The 25,832-nt window shown below is 40.5% G+C and overlaps 2 protein-coding genes across 2 annotated transcripts in view; one reads left to right on the top strand and one right to left on the bottom strand.

Moving 5' to 3' along the window:
* Positions 1–16,100, top strand: part of tenm3 (teneurin transmembrane protein 3) — a 169,140-nt gene extending 153,040 nt beyond the window's left edge. The window contains exons 40-50 of the mRNA XM_080030178.1: positions 3,271–3,468; positions 3,828–3,887; positions 4,773–5,117; positions 6,344–6,588; positions 7,155–7,336; positions 7,850–8,052; positions 8,553–8,663; positions 8,886–9,028; positions 9,544–9,668; positions 11,665–11,795; positions 13,691–16,100. Of these exons, the coding sequence (XP_079886304.1) occupies positions 3,271–3,468; positions 3,828–3,887; positions 4,773–5,117; positions 6,344–6,588; positions 7,155–7,336; positions 7,850–8,052; positions 8,553–8,663; positions 8,886–9,028; positions 9,544–9,668; positions 11,665–11,795; positions 13,691–14,446 (2,499 nt within the window). The 3' untranslated portion in view covers positions 14,447–16,100. The remainder of the gene's footprint in view (positions 1–3,270; positions 3,469–3,827; positions 3,888–4,772; positions 5,118–6,343; positions 6,589–7,154; positions 7,337–7,849; positions 8,053–8,552; positions 8,664–8,885; positions 9,029–9,543; positions 9,669–11,664; positions 11,796–13,690) is intronic.
* Positions 16,101–19,983: 3,883 nt separating this feature from the next.
* On the bottom strand, positions 19,984–25,220 carry dctd (dCMP deaminase). The gene is made up of 6 exons (XM_080028775.1): positions 25,089–25,220; positions 24,582–24,681; positions 23,765–23,900; positions 22,985–23,101; positions 21,828–21,924; positions 19,984–21,268 (listed from the first exon to the last, which is right to left on the bottom strand). The coding sequence occupies exons 1-6, from the start codon at positions 25,127–25,129 to the stop codon at positions 21,187–21,189; spliced, it is 573 nt and encodes a 190-aa protein (XP_079884901.1). The 5' UTR covers positions 25,130–25,220; the 3' UTR covers positions 19,984–21,186.
* Between the last annotated feature and the right edge of the window lie 612 nt (positions 25,221–25,832).

Here is a 25,832-nt window from a genome sequence, read left to right as displayed (position 1 = left end):
CATGTAACAAGTAACACCTCACATTTACATTAGTACAATAAGTCTTTTGTTCCATTCTTCCCTGTGATGGTATTACAAAAAAAACATCAGACTTTTAGTTCCAGGGTTTTTTCGGCCATATTTTATGCAGCTCGGACGTTCATTTAGCATTGATTCCTTTTCAATTCAACTCAAATAGAATGTACTGGTTGGATTTCAAATGGAGTGGGTAAGCTCTCGTGTGACGACAGATATATATTTTTAAACTCTCTTAAGAAGATGAATTCAATCAAAAAGACTGCAACCGCCGACTGTGAAAGAGGAAGAGACGCGGAGAGAGAAGGGTGGTGAAAGAAAGAGTGGAAAGAAAGAGAAAGAGGTGCTAAAAATGAAGTGACTTTAAAAAAAACAAAGACAAGCCACATTGTCTTCTAAAGGAGGATGAGAGAGGAGGTGTCCCTGTAGTGCTGGAGCTGGGATAAATCACACACAAACACACACGTTTGTTAGCTTGGGAAGACAGACAGTCTGCCACTACACAGCAGAGTGCCCTGGTTTGTGTATAGTGAAAGAAAAGGGATGATAGAGAAAGAGAGAGAGAGAGAGAGAGAGAGAGAGAGAGAGAGAGAGAGAGAGAGAGAGAGGGAGAGACAGAGAAGAGTATGCAAGTGAGTGTGCACATACAGAGGTTCTGCTGTGGAAAACAAGACCCAAGGGGCTGCTGGGAGATGCCATGTTAGACAGAGAGAGAGACTCTGGGAGGAATAACTGTGGATGAAGAGAAACTACACGGATGGTAAAGGAATGACAGAGGGCGAGAGCCATAAGGAGAGAATAAGAAATAATGAGAAAGAATTCAAAAATGAAAGATTAAAGAAAATGAGAGTGAGTAGACATGTATATTCTACATTGTTCTATAGTTGTCTGAATGCATTTTACAATAGACATCCAATCAAGTTACGGTAATATGCCTGATAATGAAAAGTTTAGTTTGATAAAAAACACTAATGTTGAGATAATGGTCGTTAAAGATGGTTAAATTAGGAGAAATGTACAGACACAAACAAATCAAGATTTAGTCAAATAAACACCTTAATGTACATTTTGGACCTTTGATTTATTCTAGTGTGAAAAAAGACAGGTTATGGAAGATAGATAGATAGATAGATAGATAGATAGATAGATAGATAGATAGATAGATAGATAGATAGATAGATAGATAGATAGATAGATAGATAGATAGATAGATAGATAGATAGATAGATAGATAGATAGATAGATAGATAGATAGATAGATAGATAGATAGATAGATAGATAGATAGATAGATAGATAGATAGATAGATAGATAGATAGATAGATAGATCGATAGATAGATAGATAGATAGATAGATAGATAGATAGATAGATAGATAGATAGACAGAAATCTCAAAATTGACCAGTGCTGAAACAATTATGTTTTCGCCTGCAGTGTCTTGCCTTTAAACAACTTTGAACAAAAAGAAAAAAACTGAGTTTCAGTTCTGAAGAAATGGAAGCAAGACCTTAGACAATAATAATGAATAAAACAGGAGAGACTGACAAAGGGAGAGGGGGATGAAGGGAAGATAAGGGACAGAGAAAGAGAAAGAAGGAGGCACAACAGGCAGGAGTAGTGGAGACAAACACAAAGCAGATATGTACTGTATAATTCCCCCTGGTGAATACATAAGCCATATTGGAATATTACTCTATTCCTTCCTCCATGCATCTCCTAGCCTGGAAATCCAGCTCCACATCTAGAACGATATAGGGTCTGGCCACGAGCAATATACCTTCACAAATTAAAGGGGCAGCACCTATGCATGCATTTCAAATACCATTGCACGCAATTGGATCGCACTACGACCAATCAGAGCAATGAACAAGGTCATGTGTTAAGCCCCGTTCGTTTAGCGAACTGTGGGGTTAACTGGTAAATGTAACTTTTGCCGTGGTCGGTCGGCAAAACAGAACATTCTTCTTTCTTGCTAATGAAAGATTTGAGTGCCGTCTTCCAAATCGTTAAGTGTCGAGGCCAAAGCCGTTCAAACTGAAACATCCGCAGCCACCAATTTGTTGTTTACTAGCAATGCTTCGACGGCGCATGCACAGCACTGTCGTCATCTGGGTACGTCCGCCCCAGAGCACCATACATAGAGCTCTGGTCCGCCCATATCAGATAGAACGATTTGATTGGTAGCTCTGAATTTTCTGACATAGTTAATGAGCTTAAATGGATCATGCATAGACCAACTGGCTCAGCAAACTTAATTTGCCAGCGGCAGGTCTGGATTTCCAGGCTATCCGTCTCCTTCTCTCCTTGCTGGAAATACTCACTGTGAGTCACAGTGTTAAAAAGCAGAATCCATCACACGTACACAACATCATCACTGCTGCATCTAAATGGGCAAAATATATTAGAATTATGATGAAGACCATGAGCACAGTTGAGTAGGCGGTGAGCTCAAGTCAAGTCCAACTTTATTGTCAATTTCTGCAATATGTTCCAGACATACAGAGGAATCCAAATGACGTTTCTCTCCGACCCACGGAGCAATAAGTACAAATGGATAAAATGAGATAAGTAATATAAATAAATCTCTTGTCCAATGTATGATTGCCAAATGTGTGGTGGACAAACCGCCGTCAAGACCACTTAAATTAAGTCAGGGGACAATATGCCTACAACACAATGCAAAGAATGCTCCTATTCAGATTCAGAAGACATCTATAGGACACCTGGATCTTACTCTCATACCACCAGGGTTTGACAAGTGTCTGTGGGGCCCAGGGCCCACCAGATGGTGAAGAAATATGGATGTATTCAAACAAAAGAGTTTTTAACATATCCTACTTTGATTACTTGTTAGCATGCGCTTCACGTCCATAGCACTTTTATTTTAGGAGAAACATGTATATTGGGGAAAACCAACAGCTGGATTTATTTATATATCCTGTATATCAGTATATGTCTAAACAGGATACATATTTGCCCTCACTTTTCTTCCCTGATATGGTAGAGGCTTCTTTTTGATTACAAAAAAATACAGTATATAGTGTGAAAATCTTTTCCACTACTTTGTATAAATGTAAACTGATTACTATATTAGTCATTTTTATGCAGGTAGATAAAAACCAAGCTTTTTTCACTTCTTTATAACGGCATCTTGCTCTCCCCTCTCCCTCCCTCCCTCTCTCTCTCTCTCTCTCTCTCTGTCTCTCTCTCTCTCTCTCTCTCTCTCTCTCTCTCTCTCCCTCTCTCTCTCTCAGTCTATGGTGCTCCTGCTGCACAGCCAGCACCAGTACATCTTTGACTACGACTCAGGGGACCGCCTGTCAGCCGTCACCATGCCCAGTGTGGCCCGACACACCATGCAGACCATACGCTCCGTAGGATACTACAGGAACATCTACACACCCCCAGAGAGCAACGCCTCTGTTACTGTGGATTACTCTGAAGATGGACAGGTGTGTGTGTGTGTGTGTGTGTGTGTGAAGGTGTGTGTGTGTGTGTGAAGGTGTGCGTGAGTGTGTGTGTATGATATCATTAAAATACGAGTTATAATACAGTATAAGTGTTAATTATATTTTCAGCAGACATTGTGGTTCTATCCTCGATGTTGTTTCATGTGTGTAGGACTGTATATGACTGTTTAGATCCTTCACGCTTTTGCATGTCTAGTCCCTTTCTGACAGCTGGGTTGAAAAGGTGGACAGCCATGAGGAATTGTTTGTGTAATAATGAGTAATGTTCAAGTCTGATCAGTATTATGATAATCTGTATGTTAATGATATTAAGACTGCTTTTTTTCTCTCTTTCTCTTCAGCTCCTCAGAGTGGCCCATCTAGGCACTGGTCGCCTCATACTGTACAAATATCGCAGACAGGTAGACGATTAGATTTTTTAACAGTTGACATCATTAATAATAAAAAAAACATTGAGCTCTGTATGTAAATAATTGTTTGTATTTTCCTATATTTATTTATTTTAAAATATGCGGATTAGCCTCAATTTTCAGTTGGATTCGGTAGTTACAACACGTTTGGGAATGTTACACGATCCTCCAACGGAATCTGGACCAAAATTTCGCCGGGAGTTCACATACATGTTCCCCCGACGATAGCCAAGCCCTCGCAAAGTTGTCTCACATTTCTCGCATTTTCTGACTCACGGAAACTCAATTGGAGACGGGTTTGAGACACCCGCGACAACTCTGTGACTATTTTGATAGTAAATCTATCGCGCAAATATATTGGAACATTTCCACAAGGAAATTGAGAACCCTCGCAAATCTCGTTTGCCAACAGTTGCAGCCCAGTGAGATAGGGGAGCTTAAAGACCTACTTCACCGGTGGAAATATGAAGGTGTAATGAACTCTGAGATCCTATGTAGTATTAAACGTGCAACACTTTTAGAAATTGGTTCATCCTAGCGTGAGAAAAGGCAGAAAGAGTGTTTTATGGTGTCACTGTCTAAGCCTACATTTTCCCATGTGTGACATCACACATTATAAAATGTAGGGTTAGGATTCACAGGACAGCTGGGCCAAGGGAAGACTGAGGAAAGACTGAGGGAAGAAAAACCTCATTCATTATATTACAATTGCAATTTTATGATGATAGAACGCCGGTTCCGTATGGGTGAAGTATTCCTTTTAAAAGTGATGGTGAAGCTGGTTGAAAATGACATTCAACACAATATTTTCAAAATTCCATTACAGTCGCGTAAACACATACTGCTCTGTTTATTTATTTACTTGTGAACCGATAGAACAAGCTGGCAGAGATCCTGTACGACTCCACCAGGGTCAGCTTCACCTACGATGAGATGGCGGGCGTGCTGAAGACAGTCAACCTGCAGAGCGAAGGCTTTATCTGCTCCATCCGCTACAGGCAGATCGGCCCCCTGGTGGACAGACAGATATTCCGCTTCAGTGAAGACGGCATGGTGAACGCACGCTTCGACTACACCTACGACAACAGCTTCAGGGTGACCAGCATGCAGGCCGTCATCAACGAGACCCCGCTGCCCATCGACCTCTACCAGTTTGACGACATCTCCGGCAAGGTGGAGCAGTTTGGGAAGTTCGGAGTCATTTATTACGACATCAATCAGGTGAGACGGTCATTGAGTTGCATTGTTTTGTTTTTTTTCATTTTGTTTCTTGAATCATTTTGATTTGATTATTTTATTTTTTTGTTGGTAACACTTTCACAATAAGGGTACATTAAATAACTGGTACTTAATGGTTAGTTCATGCTATTAATGGTTAGTTAATGCTTATTATTTTCTATATTGTTGCTGCTTTTTTCTATTTTTCTATTTACTTGTATATTGTGTATTTATATATTTCTTGGCATTCATTCTGTGGAAAGCACAGGAAGAATTTCTCTTGTTCTTATTATGCATAATTATGACAATAAACCCTTTGAATCTTGAATCTTGAATTAAGCATAAACTAGCTGTCAATGCTTATCGGTATTGACGGTAAATTAATGCTTGTATAGTGCTCACTGAGTTAACTACTGCTTAGTTAAGCATTGACCAGGAGTTAATTAATGTACCCAAGTGTAACCGATTTGTATTTATTTATGTCAAACAGTCATCAATATGTGAAAGAAAAAAAATAGAATGAAAAAATCTAATCAGAACCCAACATACTGTATATAAATCAATCTGATTCCATCACAGGGCAAAAAAAGCATGAGTTGGAGAAGGAGCAGGCAGGAATAATAATGCTTACATATTCCTGCCTCTACTTTACATGTCATACTATTCACATTACAATACACAAATAGTATAATGCATACAGAAATGCAGGTCATACAGCACCATACCACAATACACCTTGAATACATTCCAGTGTAATATATTCAGATTAGCTCCTTTCTGTATTGGTCAAATATCGTTTGCTTCAATTTGTTTTTTGAACTGTATATTATGGCTTTGTTTGATTTCATTGTTATGTCTGTTCCACAAGGTCATCCCCGCAAACTGAAATACACTCGCTTTATAGAGAAGTTGGTACAAGAGGTTGATTCAACCTAAATGTAGTTGAACCCCCCTCTCTCCCCCACTCTTTATCCTTGAACATTTTTTTAATGTTATCTGGTAAATCATTTTGTTTTCCTTTAAACAAAAAATTGTGCCGTCCATTTCGATTTTGAATCAAATCGTGACCCCTAAGAATCTGATTCCATTTCAATGGAATGATAGAATTTCAAAAGATTGACAGCACTCGTAAGGTGTGTGTACTTTGGCATCACCTACTGCTCTGTTGTAGTCTGATCAGCAGGGCTTTCTGTCTAAACTCCCCCTGCCCCCCCCCCCCCATGTCTCAGATCATCTCCACAGCAGTGATGACCTACACCAAACACTTTGACCAGCACGGCCGCATCAAGGAGATCCAGTATGAGATCTTCAGGTCCCTCATGTACTGGATCACTATTCAATATGACAACATGGGCCGGGTCACCAAGAGGGAGATTAAGATCGGACCCTTCGCCAACACCACCAAGTATGGCTATGAGTATGACGTGGACGGACAGCTGCAAACAGTCTCCCTCAATGAGAAGATGCAGTGGAGGTAGGATCATAACATTAAAGGAATACTTCAACATTTTTAAATATTAAGCCTTTTGCCTTACTTCCTGTCTCAAGAATAGGTGACAAAAAAAATGTTCCCGTAACCGTGCGTGCATTTTTGATTTAGAAATGGGCGTAGGTCATAGGTTTTTTATTTTAGAATCAAATAATTTATGGAAAGAAACCAGGAAGTGCCCGTGACAGCAGGAATTCCTTCCAGTATGTTTTTGATTCTAAAATGACAACACAGCGCAACATAACATGGTAAATAATCAAGTCTCAACAAGCACTCATTGATGTTGCCTGCTCTCCTTGACTACCAGTGTTTGAGCTAAGCTAATGAGTGACCTTTGCCCATTTCTAATGCAAGCACAGTTGCAGGAACGGGTTCTGTCGCCTTTCCTTGAGCCAGAGAGTGAGGCAAAAAGAATATATATATATATATATATATATATATATATATATATATATATATATATATATATTGAAATATTCTTTTAAACTGATCAAAAGCTCCCTGATTTGATGATGCCATATGTAGTAGCATCATTTGTTGTGTCCTTGCAGATATAACTATGACCTGAATGGGAACCTGCATCTGCTGAACCCGGGTAACAGCGGGCGTCTAACCCCGCTACGATACGACCTGAGAGACAGGATCACTCGTCTGGGAGATGTGCAGTACAGGCTGGATGAAGACGGCTTCCTCAGGCAGAGAGGAGCAGAGATATTTGAATACAACTCCAAAGGTTGGGATTAGTATTTATTTTTTTACTTGGTTTAGTACTTTTTAACTTGAATTTTTTTTGGTCACCAACGTATAGCATTATAAAGGCCCTAAAACACCAGATAGTGGCACAGTGAAGGTCACACATGCATTCTCATGAAATTAGCCATGGTTTAAACTCAGTGGTGTAGTGACTATTTAACAGGGCTGGTTGGTGGACTAGTGCCAGCTAGCATGCTATAGCACTACTAGGTACATAGTTTGCTCTGTGTGAGTGATTAGCTTGGTCGCTAAAAGGACAACAAGTTCACAAACAGGCAAGTGCACAGATAGGAGGACCCAACGGAGGTTTAAGCCCCTGCCCTTGTGCACCCGGAATCCAAAAGTGCACTTCATAAAAAAATACTTCTGACTTTGACCCTCTAATGAGGTTCACCAAAATGTGCATTAAAAAAAAAATTCAGCTTTAATCACTAGCTTTAATATCTTGACATTCTCCACGCCCTAAGGTCTCTCTTCATGGTGTGTATTTCAGGTCTTCTAGTGCGTGTCTACAGTAAAGCAGCTAGCTGGACCATCCAGTACCGCTATGACGGCCTGGGTCGGCGTGTGGCATCCAGAAACAGTCTGGGACAACACCTGCAGTTCTTCTACGCTGACCTCAACTACCCCACCAGGATCACACACGTATACAACCACTCCAGCTCCGAGATCACCTCCTTTTACTACGATCTGCAGGTTAGCTACACTCAAAACAAGTTACTCAAAATATACTGTCATAGCATTACCTACATATTTTTATTTGGAAATTCAAGGAAAAGTAGTTCAAATGACATGCTTTTTTTCCCCAAATTCAATTATCTTCATTATCTCAGACAGGGCAATAATAATAATAATAATAATAATAATAATAATAATAATAATAATAATAATAATAATAATAATAATAATAATAATAATAATAATAATAATAATAATAATAATACAATAATAATAATACAAAAATCATCATCATCATCATCATAATAATAATTTATTTACACTTATAAATCAACTTGTTCTATTGTGATGAATATGGTCAGTGCACCAGCAGATAGCATGAACCACAATAATGAATACAAATAGTGACATTGTTATTCATAGCTCTCTTGTTATCACTTGTACAGTAATGGAATACAACAGTAATGACACAGATCATTATTGTTCCATTATTAATGGGTATGTTTATTGTTACACAGGGCCATGTGTTTGCTATGGAGATCAGCAGTGGAGAGGAGTTTTATATTGCTTGTGATAACACTGGAACGCCACTGGCTGTCTTCAGCAACAATGGACTACTGCTTAAACAGGTAAGTGTGTCAATCTGTGTGTTTTTCTTGTGGGGCAAATGTAGAAAGTTCTTGAAAGTGTTTCATAAATTGTATCTATTCATATTCCATTAATGAATGTGTTTTGAGACTCCATATGATTCAACTCTGATTTTGTGTGTGCGTGTGCGTGTGCGTGTGCGTGTGCGTGTGCGTGTGCGTGTGTGTGTGTGTGTGTGTGTGTGTGTGTGTGTGTGTGTGTAGGTGCAGTACACAGCGTATGGCGAGGTGTACTTTGACTCCAACCCAGACTTTGTGCTGGTCATCGGTTTCCATGGCGGCCTATACGACCCCCTGACCCGCCTGCTGCATTTTGGAGACAGAGACTACGACATCCCCGCTGGGAGGTAAGGGGCCGGCTCACTAATTCACTCATTTAGAGTCGGAGCATGAGAGGTGATTCTATATATAATCGGCCAATACTCCAAGCTTTATCGGTGTCACATATGACAAGAGTATGTGTGTTGGGGGTATTTGTCATGTTGTGGAGACATTTTTCTGTGTACACACTGATATTGTGGGGACTTGCCTTCCTTTTGGGGACAAAATGGAAGTCCCCATAACGTAAATAACTACATTTCAGGGTGAAGACTTGCTTTAGGGTAAGTGTCAACTTAGGTTTAGGTAAAGGTTATGGTTAGGGCAAGTCTCAGAAAAATGTATATAACTCTATGTAATGTCAAATTATGAAGAAACAACTGTGTGTGTGTGTGTGTGTGTGTGTGTGTGTGTGTGTGTGTGTGTGTGTGTGTGTGTGTGTGTGTGTGTGTGTGTGTGTGTGTGTGTGTGTGTGTGTGTGTCTGTGTGTGTGTGTGTCTGTGTGTGTGTCTGTGTGTCTGTGTGTCTGTGTGTCTGTGTGAAGGTGGACCACTCCTGACATCAGTACATGGACCCGTGTTGGTAAAGACCCCCAGCCCTTCAACCTCTACATGTTCCGAGGCAACAACCCCGTCAGCAAGGTCCACCAGGTCAAAGAATATGTCACAGGTAACAAGCACCATACCTGGGGTGACACATTACAGACTGTACCAACCTGGACACATTCAAATCTCTAGTCAAAACACACCTCTTCAGAATATCCTTCAGCCAATGGTTATATTACATTTTTACTAGGGCTGTCAAACGATTACACATTTGAATCAGATTAATCACATTCTGCGCACACGTTAAAAACATGCATGCATTAATTCCAGAAATGAATCACCCTGTGTTAACGTGTTCATTTGGACAGCCCTACTTTTTACATATTTACATTACATATTCAAATTACAAATGTATTTTACATACTTACATCACACCTTCTTTTTTATGCTGATATTAATATTTCACTTACTTTTGCTTTGTTTATTGTGTGTTGGCTTTATTGCTACACCTGTTTTCATTTCGCTTGTGGATAATTTTATTGTAAAGTGTCTTTGAGTACCTTGAAAAAAGCTATATACAATAAATGTATTCTTCGGAAAACGGTAGTAGTATAGAAAACACAGGTAGATACCTTTTTAGGTCTAGATGGTCCATAACAAACAAAAGAAAGTTTGTTTTCAAGAGTTCCACACCTTTAAGCAAGACACTGCAGGTGATTAAGATAAAACAGTTTACCTTATAGATGTCACCATGAAACTTTGCCAGTTGATTACTTACTGTCGGAGCCAAAACGTATATAGTGTTTATAGAAATAGAAATTCCAGATACATTGTGGCTACTACACATTGTCAAATGACGTGCCGGCATAACAAAAACAATATTTGTTTATTAATTTTTCAGAGAGTTGGGTACACAAAAGTGCGGGAAAAATATGCAAATTAGCAACAATCATCACAATTGATACTCACTACATATTTGTAAATGTTGCACGAACGAAATCTGGACCAGAATTTGTCGGGAGTTCACATACATGTCACGCGATGTTCGGGCGAGTGTGATCAAATTAAGAGGGATAATCTGTGTTTGTTGGACTTCATTTTACCAATGAATGATGGTTCATGCTTGAAGGCCGGTTTATTCCCTGCCCTTTGTTTTCTCAATGATAAAGGGTCCATCTCCGGAGACCTTGGCATGCCTGTTACTACAGTACAGTGCCGTTATTGAGTGTTTAAGTTGGCTACTCGTTGAACAGTAAATAAACTCCCAGGATATGTGTGGAGGAAAATCATGAGGCAAGTTGTCCAAGGTTAATGTAAACTGTGGAGACACAGCACATAAAACATCTAGAGAGCTATCGTCTGACCTGTATCATTCTGTAGTGATGGTATCAATCACATTGTATCATACGCCACATGCTAAACCAAGCAGGGCTTTATGGGTGAAGGCCAGACATATGCATGCCTGATCTCTGCTAGACAACCCATAAGGAAAAAATGTTTTGTGGACAGATGAAACCACAATACAGCTCCTTGGCAAAGCAGATGAGTGATTTGGCCTATAGGGAAAATAACATCCTACCTACAGTTAGTTAAACATGGTAGATGACATAACGTTGCTTTGCTGCCTCTGGTACTGGAGACATAATACCATATTAAAGAAATTAAGAAATCATAGGGTTACCTAGGCAACCCATCTTAAGACAACTAAGTGTTGGTTGAAGATATCACTGGGTCCAAGCACATTTCCAAAAGCGAAAGTACCAATATACAAAGGAACCCTGCAAACAACGCAACAAAAACTATTTTATGTCAATATTTTATATTTCTTATTTTGGATTGTAGTAGAATAATACGATACAATATTACCTTTTGTAGCAATGAGCTAAGACAATCTGATGCAAACAGTCTGAAGTTAATCTAGTTCTGATGTTAGGCATTTAATGATACTGAATGGAGCAACAATTGTTTATCTGGAATTATTATGAGGAGTCGTTCATATACACAATGCCGCTCTTGTTATTATTCCATTTTTGTTCAACTGCCAAAAGGGGAAACATGTGTGATCTCACTCTTGATTATTTTCCTCCTCCTCCTCCTCCTCCTGCTCTCTTTGTCTTTAGATGTCAATATCTGGCTGGTTACGTTTGGCTTCCATCTCCACAACGCTATCCCAGGATTCCCCATCCCTAAGTTTGACCTGACGCAGCCTTCACTGGAGATGAAGAAGAGCCAGCTGTGGGACGACCTGCCTGTATGTTTTATATACACGTACTCCTTTATTTTTATTTTTATTTTTTCACTTTTTTAAAATGTTTTTTTTTTTTTTTTTTTTTACTTTTGTGAATTACAATTGTCAGACCGTTTTTGGAGAGACATAGAGCAAATGGGATAGAGAGCGGAATGACATGCAGAGAACAACAGCAACTATGCCCAGTTGTATGTCCAGCAGACTCTACTCTGTCACGATAACTCATCCATATTTATTAAACAGAAGAAAAATGCGGCCGCCATTCTCAAACCATCAGGCATTACTGAGCTTGTAGCCACACCCAAATCAGTGATGTGACAGCATCTATATTGTTACCTGGTGTGCCATAGCTGGTCATCATCACTGTATTCAAAAAGGCTTCATCAAATAATGTGACACAAACAACACAAACACACTTAAAGAAAAGAGATTGAATGGAACAAAATAAATTCATGTGGCGAAATACAAATTCAAAAGAATCCAGATGAAAAAAATGTAAGGAACCGAGAAATGGAAAAAAGGCAAGACAATCAAGACACAGCCCAAGATTCAGAGAGAAAAAACGACATCAGGAAACGCAGTGGAAAAACACAACTGTGAGGAGGAAATAGGCCGAGAATAATGAGAAAAGAAATGAGCAGAGCAGCAGACAATACAGAGTCATCCAGCAAAAACCAATCATTCAGGCCTTAAAGCTGCATTCTCTGCTCTTTCCTATTTCCTTACACTCACTCACTTATTGTAAATTGCCCTATTAAGACTAGTTGTTTGATGGAAGGGTTACCAGGAAATCACACTTGTGCACAAAGAGAGAGAGAGAGAGAGAGAGAGAGAGAGAGAGACTGCGCTGAAACACAATTTGAAGTGCAGTTTGAAGTGTGAATATGGTGGACTTGTCTGTGTGGTTTGGGGGGGGGGGGGGTTCCTCCTCTCCTCCTCTGGTGCCCACTGTGTCTACTGACAAATGTACATGTCCTACTTGTCAGAGGTTATGTACAGTAGGTCAAGGATTTGGGTTGTATAGCCACATTACATCTCAAGGGATGAAGTCAGCCAATATTGATAAGAGCAGCGGCGTGCTCACCATTCGAGGTCATGTGCCACCCTTTATGGAGCACACAATAAATATTTCATGAAGTTAAAGACCAGTTCAATATTGTTTAATAGTATTGTGACCCATTTTTATATATAAAAAAATTATCTAGTATGCTGAAGTAGCAGAACTTCAAAGTGGTGCTTTAAACATTGATACCAACAATAGTGTTGCTGAATCCCCATGACACACTGATCACATGATCAGGAAAAGCCATGATGAGGAGCTGAACCCACACTGTGACAGAACACTAATATACAGTACATGATTAGATACAGTATGGGCTTGAAGATGGACAACCCATTATTTTTCCACATTGCCTGTATCAGGGTTCAACGTACAAAAACAATGTCCCAACTGGCCTGCATGGTAGATCAGAGTTTAACTGGCCCCTCGTATATTTTCACTGTCTCTGCAGCATGAAAAAAATAAACATTTTCCATTATGTTACTGATCAATTAGGCCTATATGTACAATAAAGAATATCATTTTATATTTGGTTATTTTGTTTTAGTTAATGATACGAGATGTTATAACACATAATCATAACAGTTGAATTTTGAACAGCAGAAGTATATTGGTCAAAATGAGGGATAACACTTCCTACAGGCCTTTTCATTTGGACTCTCCGCACGTATTTCAGTGATCAGAATGTTTCAACTTGCCCTGCATATCACTTAACTGGCCCTGGGTCAGCGGGCCGTGGGTAAGGTTGAACCCTGTGTATTTTTATTATGTATTTTCAATGTAGCGCTCCTCTAAAGTCGTTCTTCTATTTGACCTTTCTGTTGGTCTTTGTCCACAGTCTATCTCCGGCGTGCAGCAGGAGGTGAGCCGTCAGTCCCAGGCCTTCCTGTCCTTTGAGCGCATGCCAGAGATCCAGCTCAGTCGGAGGCACCCGGACCAGGCCAGACCCTGGCTGTGGTTTGCCACCGCCAGGTCCCTGATCGGTAAGGGGGTGATGCTAGCTGTGGTCCAGGGCCGTGTGCTCACCAATGCCCTCAACATAGCCAACGAGGACTGCATCAAGGTGGCCGCCATCCTGAACAACGCCTTCTACCTGGAGGACCTGCACTACACCGTGGAGGGCCGGGACACCCACTTCTTCATCAAGACCAGCCTGCCCGAGAACGACCTGAGCGCCCTGAGGCTGACGTCGGGCAGGAAGGCCCTGGAGAACGGGGTCAACGTCACCGTGTCTCAGTCCACCACCGTGATGAACGGGCGAACGCGGCGCTTTGCTGACGTGGAGCTGCAGTACGGAGCCCTGGCCCTACACGTGCGCTACGGGACCACACTGGACGAAGAGAAGGCCCGCATCCTGGAGCAGGCCAGGCAGAGGGCCCTGAACTCAGCCTGGGCGCGAGAGCAGCAGAGGGTTAGGGACGGGGAGGAGGGGGTGAGGCTGTGGACGGAGGGAGAGAAGAGGCAGCTCCTGAGCAGTGGCAAGGTGCTGGGCTTTGACGGATACTACGTCCTGTCCATAGAGCAGTACCCCGAGCTAGCAGACAGCGCTAACAACATGCAGTTCCTACGGCAGAGTGAGATAGGCAGGAGGTAACCACGGCGTTAGCCAAAACAGCCGACTTTGTCAAAAGACTTAACAACTACAAGTCCAGTTTTAACACAAAATAAGGGTCACGGACAATAAAGTGTCTTGAGACTCTAAACTAGCCACTGAAGAAACCCCCACGTTTGCAAATTAGTTTTTTTCTTCTTCATTGCAAGTGACCCGAACTTTATGAAAGTACGTCTTCATCAGCCTGCAACATTTATCAGTTTTTTGGTCAATGACTTTTCTCTCTTTCTCTCTTTTTTCAATCTCTTTCTATTTCTCCTTCTTTCTAAGTTGAAGAAGAACCCTTCTCTCTCTCTCTGGTAGATGAGGCTAACCTGAGTACTAGAATCCTGTGCTGTTCTAGCTGTGAAACTGTGGGATGTAGAGACTTGCTGGATAAGCCACCGGAGCATTTCAGCAGGCATCACCACTAGATGAACGTGTATCTATGTAGACAGTTGTGAACTGTCATATCAGTCAATAGAAGACACATGTGTGTGTATGTGTGCGTGTGTGTGTGTGTGTGTGTGTGTGTGTGTGTGTGTGTGTGTGTGTGTGTTTGTGGATCCCCTAACAAAAGCTGCATGTGGGTCCACGACGCAATTTATGAGCCGCGCGTCTAAAGGATCTATGGTTTGGATGGCTCAAGCCATTGAATGGAACTGTTGTGGACTCTCTAAGAGAGACAGGCACACAAAAGATGGACTACAATTTGTACAAAGATAGAAAAGGACTTATTTCCTGTTTTTGCTTTTTATATATAAACTTGCATTTGCTTCTGACAAAAAGGGTGATATGAAAAATGAAGAAAAAAGTGTTTACATACTATTATCTATACCACTATTACTACATATTACTATTACGACAGCACCACTGGAATGGACCAGGATCCGGACTGAACTAAAGCAGGAACTCTTGAGTTGTGTTGTGAGTGCTTTTCCTTTTCTTTCTTACTGATATCTATGATTTGTCTGGTCAGTTCTAAAAACCATTCCTCCTAATCGCCTGCGCTTTTACTAGATCTATGAAATCATACACTAATCAGACTACAATCAACAGTGGTGTGTGTGTGTGTGTGGAGAAGCAAGGGGCTGTGTCTGATGTTGATGTACTCTTAGTTGGCCGAGAGGGCACACTGGTCGGCTGTCGGCGCGGGAGGCCTTCACTGACTCAGCCTGGTAATAAATAGACCTTGTGCTTTTCTCAGTCAAAGGTAGTAGTATTGCTTGCAATAGAAACATGTTGTCATGGCTATGGGGGGAGGGGGGGCAGGGTTGCTGTGAGTAGTAACTACTAGTTGCTTCTCTGCTCGTTTTTTGCTCGTTTCTCCTTAAAGGGACAGGACATCGCCATCAGTGACTTTAATGAGTAACAGTTATGGATCAAGAATCGATGTGGATGTCTTTCTCATTGATTGTGGGTCTCTGTGCTCTCTTAGAAGAGATTTTTTTCTTTGTGTGTATGTGTGTTTAAAAAGGAAGGAACAGGAACTTTATCCAGAGAGTTAACATACGCTATACCATCTTTTTTCAGCGAACAGTGGAGACGAGTTGACAATGTTTTATGGGTTTTATCTTTTTTTATTTTGAAAGTTGAAATATTCCACTTATCCGTACATCAATATAAGTCTCAGAGAAAGTAATTTATGTACAGTGTTTCTACGGTAAAGAATAAAAAAATCCTTGAAACTATCGTCTGTTTTTAACTATGTGGTGCATCCGTGTGTTTTTTTTTTCTCTCCATTATAAAAGATTAACTCTACGTAAGGCTTTTAGCAGCAGTGAACATGGTGTCATAGTGTGACGTCACACAATGCCACAGCTTTTTGATTGGAAGTATGGGTATTAGAATGCCGGGTGTTTTTCTGTGACGAAACAGTCATCTAAAGCTTTTTTTCAGACACAGAGAAAGAGCCCCGGTCGGCAGCATTTGCATTTCAAACGTTATGTTTCGGACTGAACATTAAAAAAATCTTGTTGAAGCAGAAGAATTTTAAGAAACTATAAGCTCAGCTCTTTTTTTCTTTTGCTTTTGTTTTGATGTCAGAAGCGTCTCCATTCATTCTTGCTCACGATGAGAACGAGAGAGGGTTCAGACTAGTGTGCACTCTCTCTCTCTCTCTCCAATAGCACTATAGCCTTATCTCTGCTACATCACAATGGGTGTTCATTTAGGTTATGTCGACTAGGATCTTCTTCACATTAACATCTCAGATCATTTGTGCAGAACTTTGCTGGCTTTCTCCCTCTCTTCCACAGGGTTTCTCAGGACAGCAGTAGCCTGGGGGAGTTTAACTGGGGCTTAGAATGACAGCATGACTGAAGCCAAAGTTAGTTCACGTACAAGCAACACCTAAACATATACATACACCCTATAACAAATATGACCCTCTTTACACATTGCCAAGTGATCCTGAAAGTGTATCATTCCCATCAATATCCCTATGGTAATTGTAATACTTTACCATACTAAAAATGATTTGATTTTACATTTGTTATATAGGAGCCTTAATTAGTTTGAGATACGGTACCATAATATGTTGATGAGACATGATATGAGATATGAGCTAGAGATAATAGCCCATTTTTAAAGGTACACTATGTAGTTTCAGGGGAGGAGAAGGGAGGGGGAGGTTGTTTACATTTGCACAGCCTGCAGTAAGTTTACAAAACATATAAACTCTAAATGTAATTCTAAGTATTGAATACTCTATCCAATATCATCATAAATCAAAACTAAATCATTTTGAGGAACCTGGAAGCTGCAACCAAAGGTAAGTCTAAACCAAACTGTGATGAGAAAGGCCTTAAGGCAAAGTCCTCAACTGTAAACTGTAAACAGAGCCGGAGGAGAGGAATGAATGGAGGTGGGTGGTAGCTGAAAATTGTTTCATTTGTTGGTGATTTGGTTATTCCCGGTACATTATGTAATTGAGAGCAAGGCCGTGACATGGTGCTCTCGTTTCCTCAGCCCTCCCTCTATGGTCCATCTCTCCCTCAGTCTGCCCTGAGAGCGCTCCTTCCATCCTTCCCTCCCTCCCTCCCTACCAGCGCTCTGTTCTTCCCTGGTTAATACAGCATGTGATTGGATTGTGCCCACTGTCTGTCTCTGTGTAGTGCCTGCCTCTCGTTGCTTTTGTCTAGTGGTCATAATCAGCCCCAGTGCACTGATGCAGAACGGGCTTAATGTGTCTCAACAGACTTTGATTTCCAACAGGAGGCTCAAGCTGCTGGTGGCTCTTTAGTTCATTAATAATATTTCCCTGGCTGCTTGCACAGGATAGAACACATTATAGCAGCAGGGGGTGTGTGTGAGTGAGTGTCAATGCCAGATTCCTTTGCTTTGTGCATTTCAATACATGTGCAAACTCTCCACTCCACCCCGCTGTGTTAACTTTGGTTCAGCAATCTGTGCACGCATGAAGAAACAAAACAGCAACACTTCATTAAGGTGTGGGGCCAAAGTGTGTGGGAATTACATTACATGAGAGTGGCACAAAAATGAAGAAAAAAATGAACAGCGTCTGTATGTTGTTGTCTTTACATTTGGATTCTAAAAAAATATGTTTTGGGCAGAGTCAAAACACACCTGCCTTTATATACTGATGTTCAGCAGAGATTACATTTGTATTTATTTTTTTGTTGTCCACTAACTATACAACTAATCTACGGGCTGTGAAGTACTGTTTGTATCATTTGTTAATATTGTTCAAAGTTTTAAAGAAGTAACCTGTTTGTCTCATTATATTTCATATCGATGACACACATCCAAAGCGACTTCCAGTAAGTGCATTCAACCATGAAGGTACAAACTCAGAACAGCAAGAATCACGCGAGTGCAATGGCTTCAAATAAGCCAAAGCCAAAGTGCTACATGTACTGTATGTAAGTGCAATGTTTGCTTTTAACAGTGTTTGAAATGCCTGGTGATAAAAGTCAAACAGGCCAATTACAAAGCTGCTCTTCAATATATCGTGTCATCATATTTGATCAATATGAAAGCTGTCATCACAGTCGGCAACGTTAGCTCTCTGTCTATTGTAAAATAAAATGCAAAAAGGAAAACTTTCTTTCTTAGATCAAGACATCCAAGTAAATACACCACCTGAGCATGTGCACACACACACACACACACACACACACACACACACACACACACACACACACACAAACACCTTAGGAAGTGACATCAGGCTGTGGATTGTGCATGGGCTGCAGTGCACAGTAATGATTCCAATATATTGGTGCAGACTGGCTACGGAAATAAGCAGCAAATCATTGTGACAGTGAAATGGGCTGCTGGATGCATTTACTGCCTCTGTGTGAAGGCATGTCAGCACAAATGGCAAATAGCAAATGGAGTGCAATGTGTGGGACATTGTGTGTGGAAGGAATGGTTGTGTGTGTGTGTGTGTGTGTGTGTGTGTGTGTGTGTGTGTGTGTGTGTGAGAGAGCGAGAGATGGCATTACAGATGGCAACATTATAACAAATTGAATTGAAACACAAGAACCTTGGTATTTCCTGTATGTTCTGACAGTGCAGCTTGGAGAATAACTGGGGAGTCAGTCAGGTAATGACTTGAAACAAAGGTCAAGATCCATTCCATTTCACTGCATACTTACAATGGATAGAAATGGAGTGATTCTTGAAATGCTTTTAGGGTATATTATATGATCAAGATGAAGGTGACCAGGTACGCAAGATCATTGACATACTAATACGATGTCTGTATTGGTAGTTAATGGCTACAATTATTCAAAGTGCCTATATTTAGGATCTAATTAAACCCATTCACACTAACACCAGTGTTATACCATGCAATATAGCATGGTGATCATGATATAATGCATGCAGATTTGTTAGGCTTTAGATAGGCTGCTTTCAGGCCAACATAACACCCGTGTGTCAAACACAGCCCTCTAATTCATTTGAATTGGTCAATGGGCACAGCTGGGGGGCTTATACTCATAGGGAAATAAATATCTGTTCAATTGTAATACAACCACACTTCAAAAATACTGGACTAGTCCTGAACCCAGAAACAATGAATGTGTTGAGGCTCAGCAGTGATTTAGTAAGATGCAGTGGATTTACTGTTGTGCAATGATTTTTGGATGTAATCAAGTCTGTTTAACACTAGGGAGATCAATGAGTAGCACTTTCAAACACATTCTAATAAAGGTTTTAGTATATGGCTGGTCATAGAACAATATGGTAGAAAAGATAAGAGGGCTAAGTACTAAACTTAAAAAAAAAAGGTCAAACATGTACACCCTTTGAACAGAACTTCCAATTGACTTGAGTTTATTTTCCAACAGTTTACCTTTCCCCTTATCACTTTATATTTTGCTTTATTATGCTTTGCACTTACTGAATGTTACTCTCTTCTACGAGTGCCTTGTTCTTACACAACAAGGCACATTAACAAGAAAGACAGAATACACTGTTTAGTTTAAATGTGTAACTGTGCATTTGTCAATTGAAAACACGGTGACTGATTTAATTTTTTTTTTACTTTCAAGAATAATCAACAGCAGACACCAGCTCATGTCCAACATTTTATTGACCGACAGCCGATGTGTTGGTAGGAGTGGTGGCATGGAGACATAGAATTGAGAAATGTTTCTTGGTCACCTATGTGAAAGCACACACACGTATACATACATGAAGTCAATACAAAATACATGATACGCTTTCATACACAACAGCATGTTAGTCAGTAACACATCAACATGATAAACCACATTAACCTTACTGGGAGGTACGTCTTGACTATGTTGTTAAACGCCTTTGGGACCCAGGAACGAAATGCAATAAAATAAAAGCAGTATTTTGGGTTATAATTAAAAGCAGAAACTGGTGGCACTTTGAAAAACAGAAAAACACTGCACAATAAAAATGTAACTGAACAAAGCAACATCTTTTAAGAACACAAATGTAACAGCCCAATTAAAACTAGGGTCCAATTGCCCCTCAGGGAATATAGTAAAAACCCCATATACACTGTGACAGTATTCGTAGTGTGTCAAGATAAAAGGTGAATGTTGATGCTAAACGATTTAATGTTCTTAATTTCAAAATGTTCAAATTGTGCCGAAGAATGGGAGCGATATAGGGGGGACAGTCTGGATTCGGTCTCAGTTGCGACAGAAAAGAAATGATGTCAAAGAGAAAAACTTGTATCAGTGTCAAATGATCTTAAACATATTCATTCTTTACAGTGTCTTAATAAAATATACATGTTCACGCAGCTATTAACCCCCCTGAAACCCAAACTGTTAAACACACAGCACAGTAACTACCAGTGACTTACACTAGCTTCCACTGCTAATGTGGAAGGTCAATGGAGTGAACATCAATGTGCCTTTGCTACTGTCGTGACTTGTTTGAAAGAGGACAAAAACCCATTTCAGGATTTCCCCCGGAGAAGCCATGAGAACGTCTGATGCTTCCAACACAAAAGATGTTGAGATCAAACACTGCAGTAAGCCTGTTCAGAGTACTTGAGTATTCCTCCATCCAAATGACCAGACCTTCCATCACAGTCAGCAACACAGGGCAGAGAACCAAACGTAATGAATATCCTGTTGATCAAAAATATCAAAGAGACGCCAAAGTCAAGGTATCCTTGAGTTGTTCCTTTGGACAAAGCAGGGGGCAGGCCGACACAGAGACGAGAGGCATCAAAGTCCCTTTCAAATCTCTTCAGTCTCCCTCTGCTTCAAGGTGAGACGCTTGCATTTTCACTTGCTGGTGCCGTTCAGCAGTCCAGGGTTAATGGAATTAAAATCAATCACAATCTCAGTCCTCTTGGGCTTGAACTGCCTGCAAAACACAGAGAGAAAAAAATACAACTCACTAGTTTTGAGTCACACACACACACACACAGGGCTGCACTAGTCAATATATTTACAGTATTGTTGTTGGATGTAGAGTCGAACCCAAAGAATTACCGACAGTCAACATCCCCTCAGCTCTATGGAGACTCTAGTGTCTTCTACCATATTCTGTTCAACTTATGAGACCATTTTTTCTCTCATTTCGGGTTAGGAGTTATAGTTATTGGGGGACGAGATCAGTTAATAAAGCCGGTCAAATACCAGCGGAATGGCCCCCTCTCGAGTCGACTCTACAGTATGAATTAACTTTATTTATTCAATTTATACCATAATCAGACATAATATTTACGTGATTAAGGCATATACTTGTTTATTTTTAAGTGGTTAAGATGAATAAGATCCGAATACTCGCTCGGAAAAAAATCCAACGATTATTCGAAGCCTGTGAAATGATATTTTCGGGACACCACTTAATTGGAGCCAGTGGATTAAAGTTGGCAAGGAAGCAAGCCGTCTAGTTGGCTGAAAACAAAGTGGTTACTCACCTCATCTGTACACCTGCCATGGTGAGCAGCTTCCTGGAGGCGATCATCTCTGGCTTGTCGTGGTATTTATCAGACACATAGATCACTTCTCTAATGCCTGGACAGAGGGAGACCAGAATTAGTCTTCTTAACAGAGACATGCTTCTCATTAAACAAGACAAACTTTTGGGGGGCTGTGGCGAAGCGGGTAGGATGGTCGACCATCAACTGCAGGGTCGGTGGTTCGATACCCCGTCTCCCCGCCACATGTCTAAGTGTCCCTGGGCAAGACACTGAAACCTAAATTGCTCCCGATAGTTAGCTTGCACCCTGCGTGGTAGCTGCCGCTATCGGTGTATGAATGTGTGCTCCAGTTGTAAGTCGCTTTGGAAAAAAGCGTCTGCTAAATGACATTTTATGTAATGTAACTTTTAGTTGTTGATTGTAGAGCCCCCTTTGGAGCAAAGCAGTAGTGGTTTTACCACACCAGCGCCTGGCTAGCTGAGCCTGGTGAGCTGCTAGCTAGCTCGTTCGACGAAAGACTGTCCAGTGCCTTTGGGCTCTTTTTCATGGTCTTACCCATCCTTAAGAGCTTTATGCGTTATTTGCCACCGTCAAAAGGCTTAAAAATTAGGAAAAATGTTATTTAAAATTTAGCCAAGGTGGAGGAGCCGAGTTAAACAACATTTTATTTTTTGAAGCAAGTAATAACATTCCCATGGATTTATTATCAAATGAGGGCCAATGTGTCATCAAAATGTGGCCCCAATATTGATAAATATTTCCCAGTTCCCTCCCGACAATACAACTGTTTTGTTATTTATGTTGCTGCATCCTGTCAGGAATACACTGCAATCTCATTATGGAATCCGAGCTTTATTTGACTGTGGAGAAATCTGTCCAGGCAAGTTCAGTATATTCAGGAAACTGATCGTTTAAAACATTCTGAATTGTGGGGTTTTTTGCCAAGAAAAGTTCTTATTTTTTTGACATTGACTGATGAACCAGATGTGAGAACAAAGTTAGCGCCAACTTTAAGGTGTTAAAATAAAGAGGAAAGAAATATCCAAAATATAAGATTATTATAAGTCATTATCTGCATTCAAAAAGCAATTATCAGCCCAGAAATAGTTCCAACTGGCTAAGTGAGTGAGTGAGTGAGTGAGTTTGCAACCCACCTGCCTGTATGATGAGCTTGGCACACTCGTTGCAGGGGAACAGAGCCACGTACATGGTGCAGCCCTTCACATCTGCACTGTTCTTGTTCATAATGGCATTCAGCTCTGCATGGCACACTGTGGGACAGAGGGTTGACATCCATTTATCCTATTAGGTTTGATTATTAGGTCGTATTGCAAAAAAGCCCTCAACAATACAAAAGGGGAAATTAAGTCTGTCCTACACTAAAGCTAATGACCAGATTCTCATCCATACAACAAGGCTTTGTGAAGGCTCATTGCTGTGTACAGCTTTAGTTTTGCATCATTTGAAATACTTGCTTCTGTTAACCACTGAATGCTTGGGTTTGTTAGTTGTTTAAAAAGACAATAGAAGGAAAATTAAATGGAGGGGAGAGAGGAATATTAATTGGAATGTGTGATCATTTTATTAGAAGAGCAAGATTGAGATTACTTTATTATTTATCCTCTACCGCCCTCTAAAGGCCAAAGTGTCACATGTGAGACAGCATATTATGGACAGCTCATGATGTACAGTGCTTTTGTAAGCAAAAAAACTTTGATTTTAAAGCTGTAATCCAGCATTTCCTTGTGGCCGTAAATGTAGTTGCAGGCACTTCTGGACCAGAATATAGATACAAACTGGAGCCCTTGTTACATTTTCTTCGTTCTTCTTCAGAAAAGTAGAAGACAGAAAAAACTGCAATCAAACCAAAATGATAACAGGCTGTCCAAAATGAGAGTAAGTTAAACGGCAAAGGAGTGTGTGTGTATTCTCACCATAAGGGTATTTAGTGTTGAGCCATTCGTCAGCAGAGCGGGACCACGGTAGCTGGTCGTCATCACAGCCATTGGGCATGCCATTGTAACCAATGCCAACTATTTTATTCTCCTGGTTCACTATGCAGGCCCCCACCTGCAGACAACGAGACACATACACAGTCAAGCTTAGCAGGAAATATTTAAAAAAAAAATACCATTGAATCGAAGAATGTAATGGTTAATCATTTTTGTACCATTCTGCCAGTCAGCTGCTCGACTAGTGCCGATTATTCAAGAGATTTACTAGAAAACTAAACTAAACCAAAGCTGTGGAAAAAAATCTCAGTTTATAATACAATTGAAGGGGTTTAGGTTAGCATTTATATATGTGGAACATTGCACACACATGACTTATCCTGTAGCCTAGAGCCGAAGCTCTAATTGTTTTTTTTTAAATAAGCGATATCGTCGATGTTGTCATTTTACACATCGTTAAAACAACAATTAAGATATGTATTGTTGACAATGAATATCTGGTGCTTAAACACAGCCCAGGTTCTGTAAACTGGTATGTAGACCAAGAGAGTCAGACTGAGCCCGTCAACACTTCACCAACCAATGAACTACGCACGTCTGGGAATGGGGCCAATGAAGGAGCAGTATGGGAGGGGGGGAGGGTTTGTGTTGGTGCTCAGTTCAGATATCAACAAGCATTCTCTGGAATGAACGACTACACCTTTAACTAGGACACTACTTCTAAAATCAATGAGGTTCTTTACATATTTGTGAAGTATCTAATTATTACAGCACCAATACAGAACACACACACACACACCTGCGAGCTTGGATCTTTGCTCCTCTGGGCGGACAGAAAGGCTACAGCCATGAAGTAGTCTGGCCATTCCAGGTAATCATCTCTTTTCCTGGTTGTGCCTCTATAAAACAGACAGACAGGGGATGAGATGGAGTAATGCAAGAGAACAAGCAATTATTTGAGCAACGTTTGAATATACATTTAATAAAATAACAGCCCCTTTCTGAGTAGCATATACTACTACTATGGAGGTTCCAGTGTTTGGATTTCACCTGTATTACCTGATGTGTACATTCACAGCAGACTGGAAATGAGTTGCAATAGCCTTGCCATAAACACACACTATCAACACTAAAACTTACAAATCACACCTTCTGGGGCGACGCTTACCGAACCTACATTCATTTAATTGACTAGAGGGGGAAACGACATCAGTAGGCCTATGTGGTGGTGTCTTTTTCAGGCCCTGACTTCACTTCTTCTCGGTGTATGGTTGTGTTGTAGAAACAATAGAATGTAATGAGTTACCCGTTTAGAAGGTCATTCGTCGGCGGCACATTATCGTCCATAGTCTCCCAAATGCTGCACAGACGAGGTCTTAGCGTTCCTCTCAGCTGTCGTTCTGTTTGCTGAATGTGAAAACAAATGCCACGCCACGCTACGTCATAGTGAAGCAGGAAGACGTTTCCCGCGCTTATTTTAATCCATAATTTGCCCCGAAGTTTGCCTCCCAGGACATTTTCGCTTGCACGCCAAGACTTCAAAAGAAACATGGCCAAAATAAGCAACGCTTAACCTAGAAGTAGAGCAGAGTCGTTTTAAGGTTAGAATGTAGTTAAACTACTGTTAGAGTAGCTTCAGACTAGAGTGTATTGCTGCAGCTCGGAGCCATAGATAGTATAATAAAGTAGGCTAAACGGTCAAAATACCAATAATACCCACCGTGCGTTCCAATCCCCATACTTCTCTACTATGTAGTATGCCAGAAAAACATTTAGGATGTCCCAATACATGCATGTCAATTGCAGTATGCCTAAAATACCTAAATGCTACTCCAATAGCATTTTGAAGTATTTTGTCATTATTCTTGACATTTCTCAACCTAATGAAAATAAATATTCCTTATCTGATTTTTTTCTCTCTCCTGTGGCCCCTAAAACTCTTCTGTACTTTAGCATGTAGTGTCGCAGGGCCATTCTCTAATTCGTTTCAAGATGGAGTCACACGCGAGATTTATTCTTGTTGTTGTTGTTTTTTATCGTAATTAAATAT

The sequence above is a fragment of the Ammodytes marinus genome (genome assembly GCF_949987685.1).
Source record: "Ammodytes marinus genome assembly, chromosome: 6".
NCBI classification, from domain to species: Eukaryota; Metazoa; Chordata; class Actinopteri; order Uranoscopiformes; family Ammodytidae; genus Ammodytes; species Ammodytes marinus.
Note: the sequence above shows the minus strand (reverse complement) of the source record. Positions and strands in the feature narration are given on the sequence as shown.

Coding starts and splice junctions, on each gene's coding strand:
- dctd (XM_080028775.1), bottom strand. CDS start 25,129: ATGGACGATAATGTGCCGCCGACGAATGACCTTCTAAACGG. Junction 24,682..25,088: donor ACGAATGACCTTCTAAACGG/GTAACTCATTAC, acceptor TCTGTTTTATAG/AGGCACAACCAGGAAAAGAG. Junction 23,901..24,581: donor GCAAAGATCCAAGCTCGCAG/GTGTGTGTGTGT, acceptor CGTTGTCTGCAG/GTGGGGGCCTGCATAGTGAA.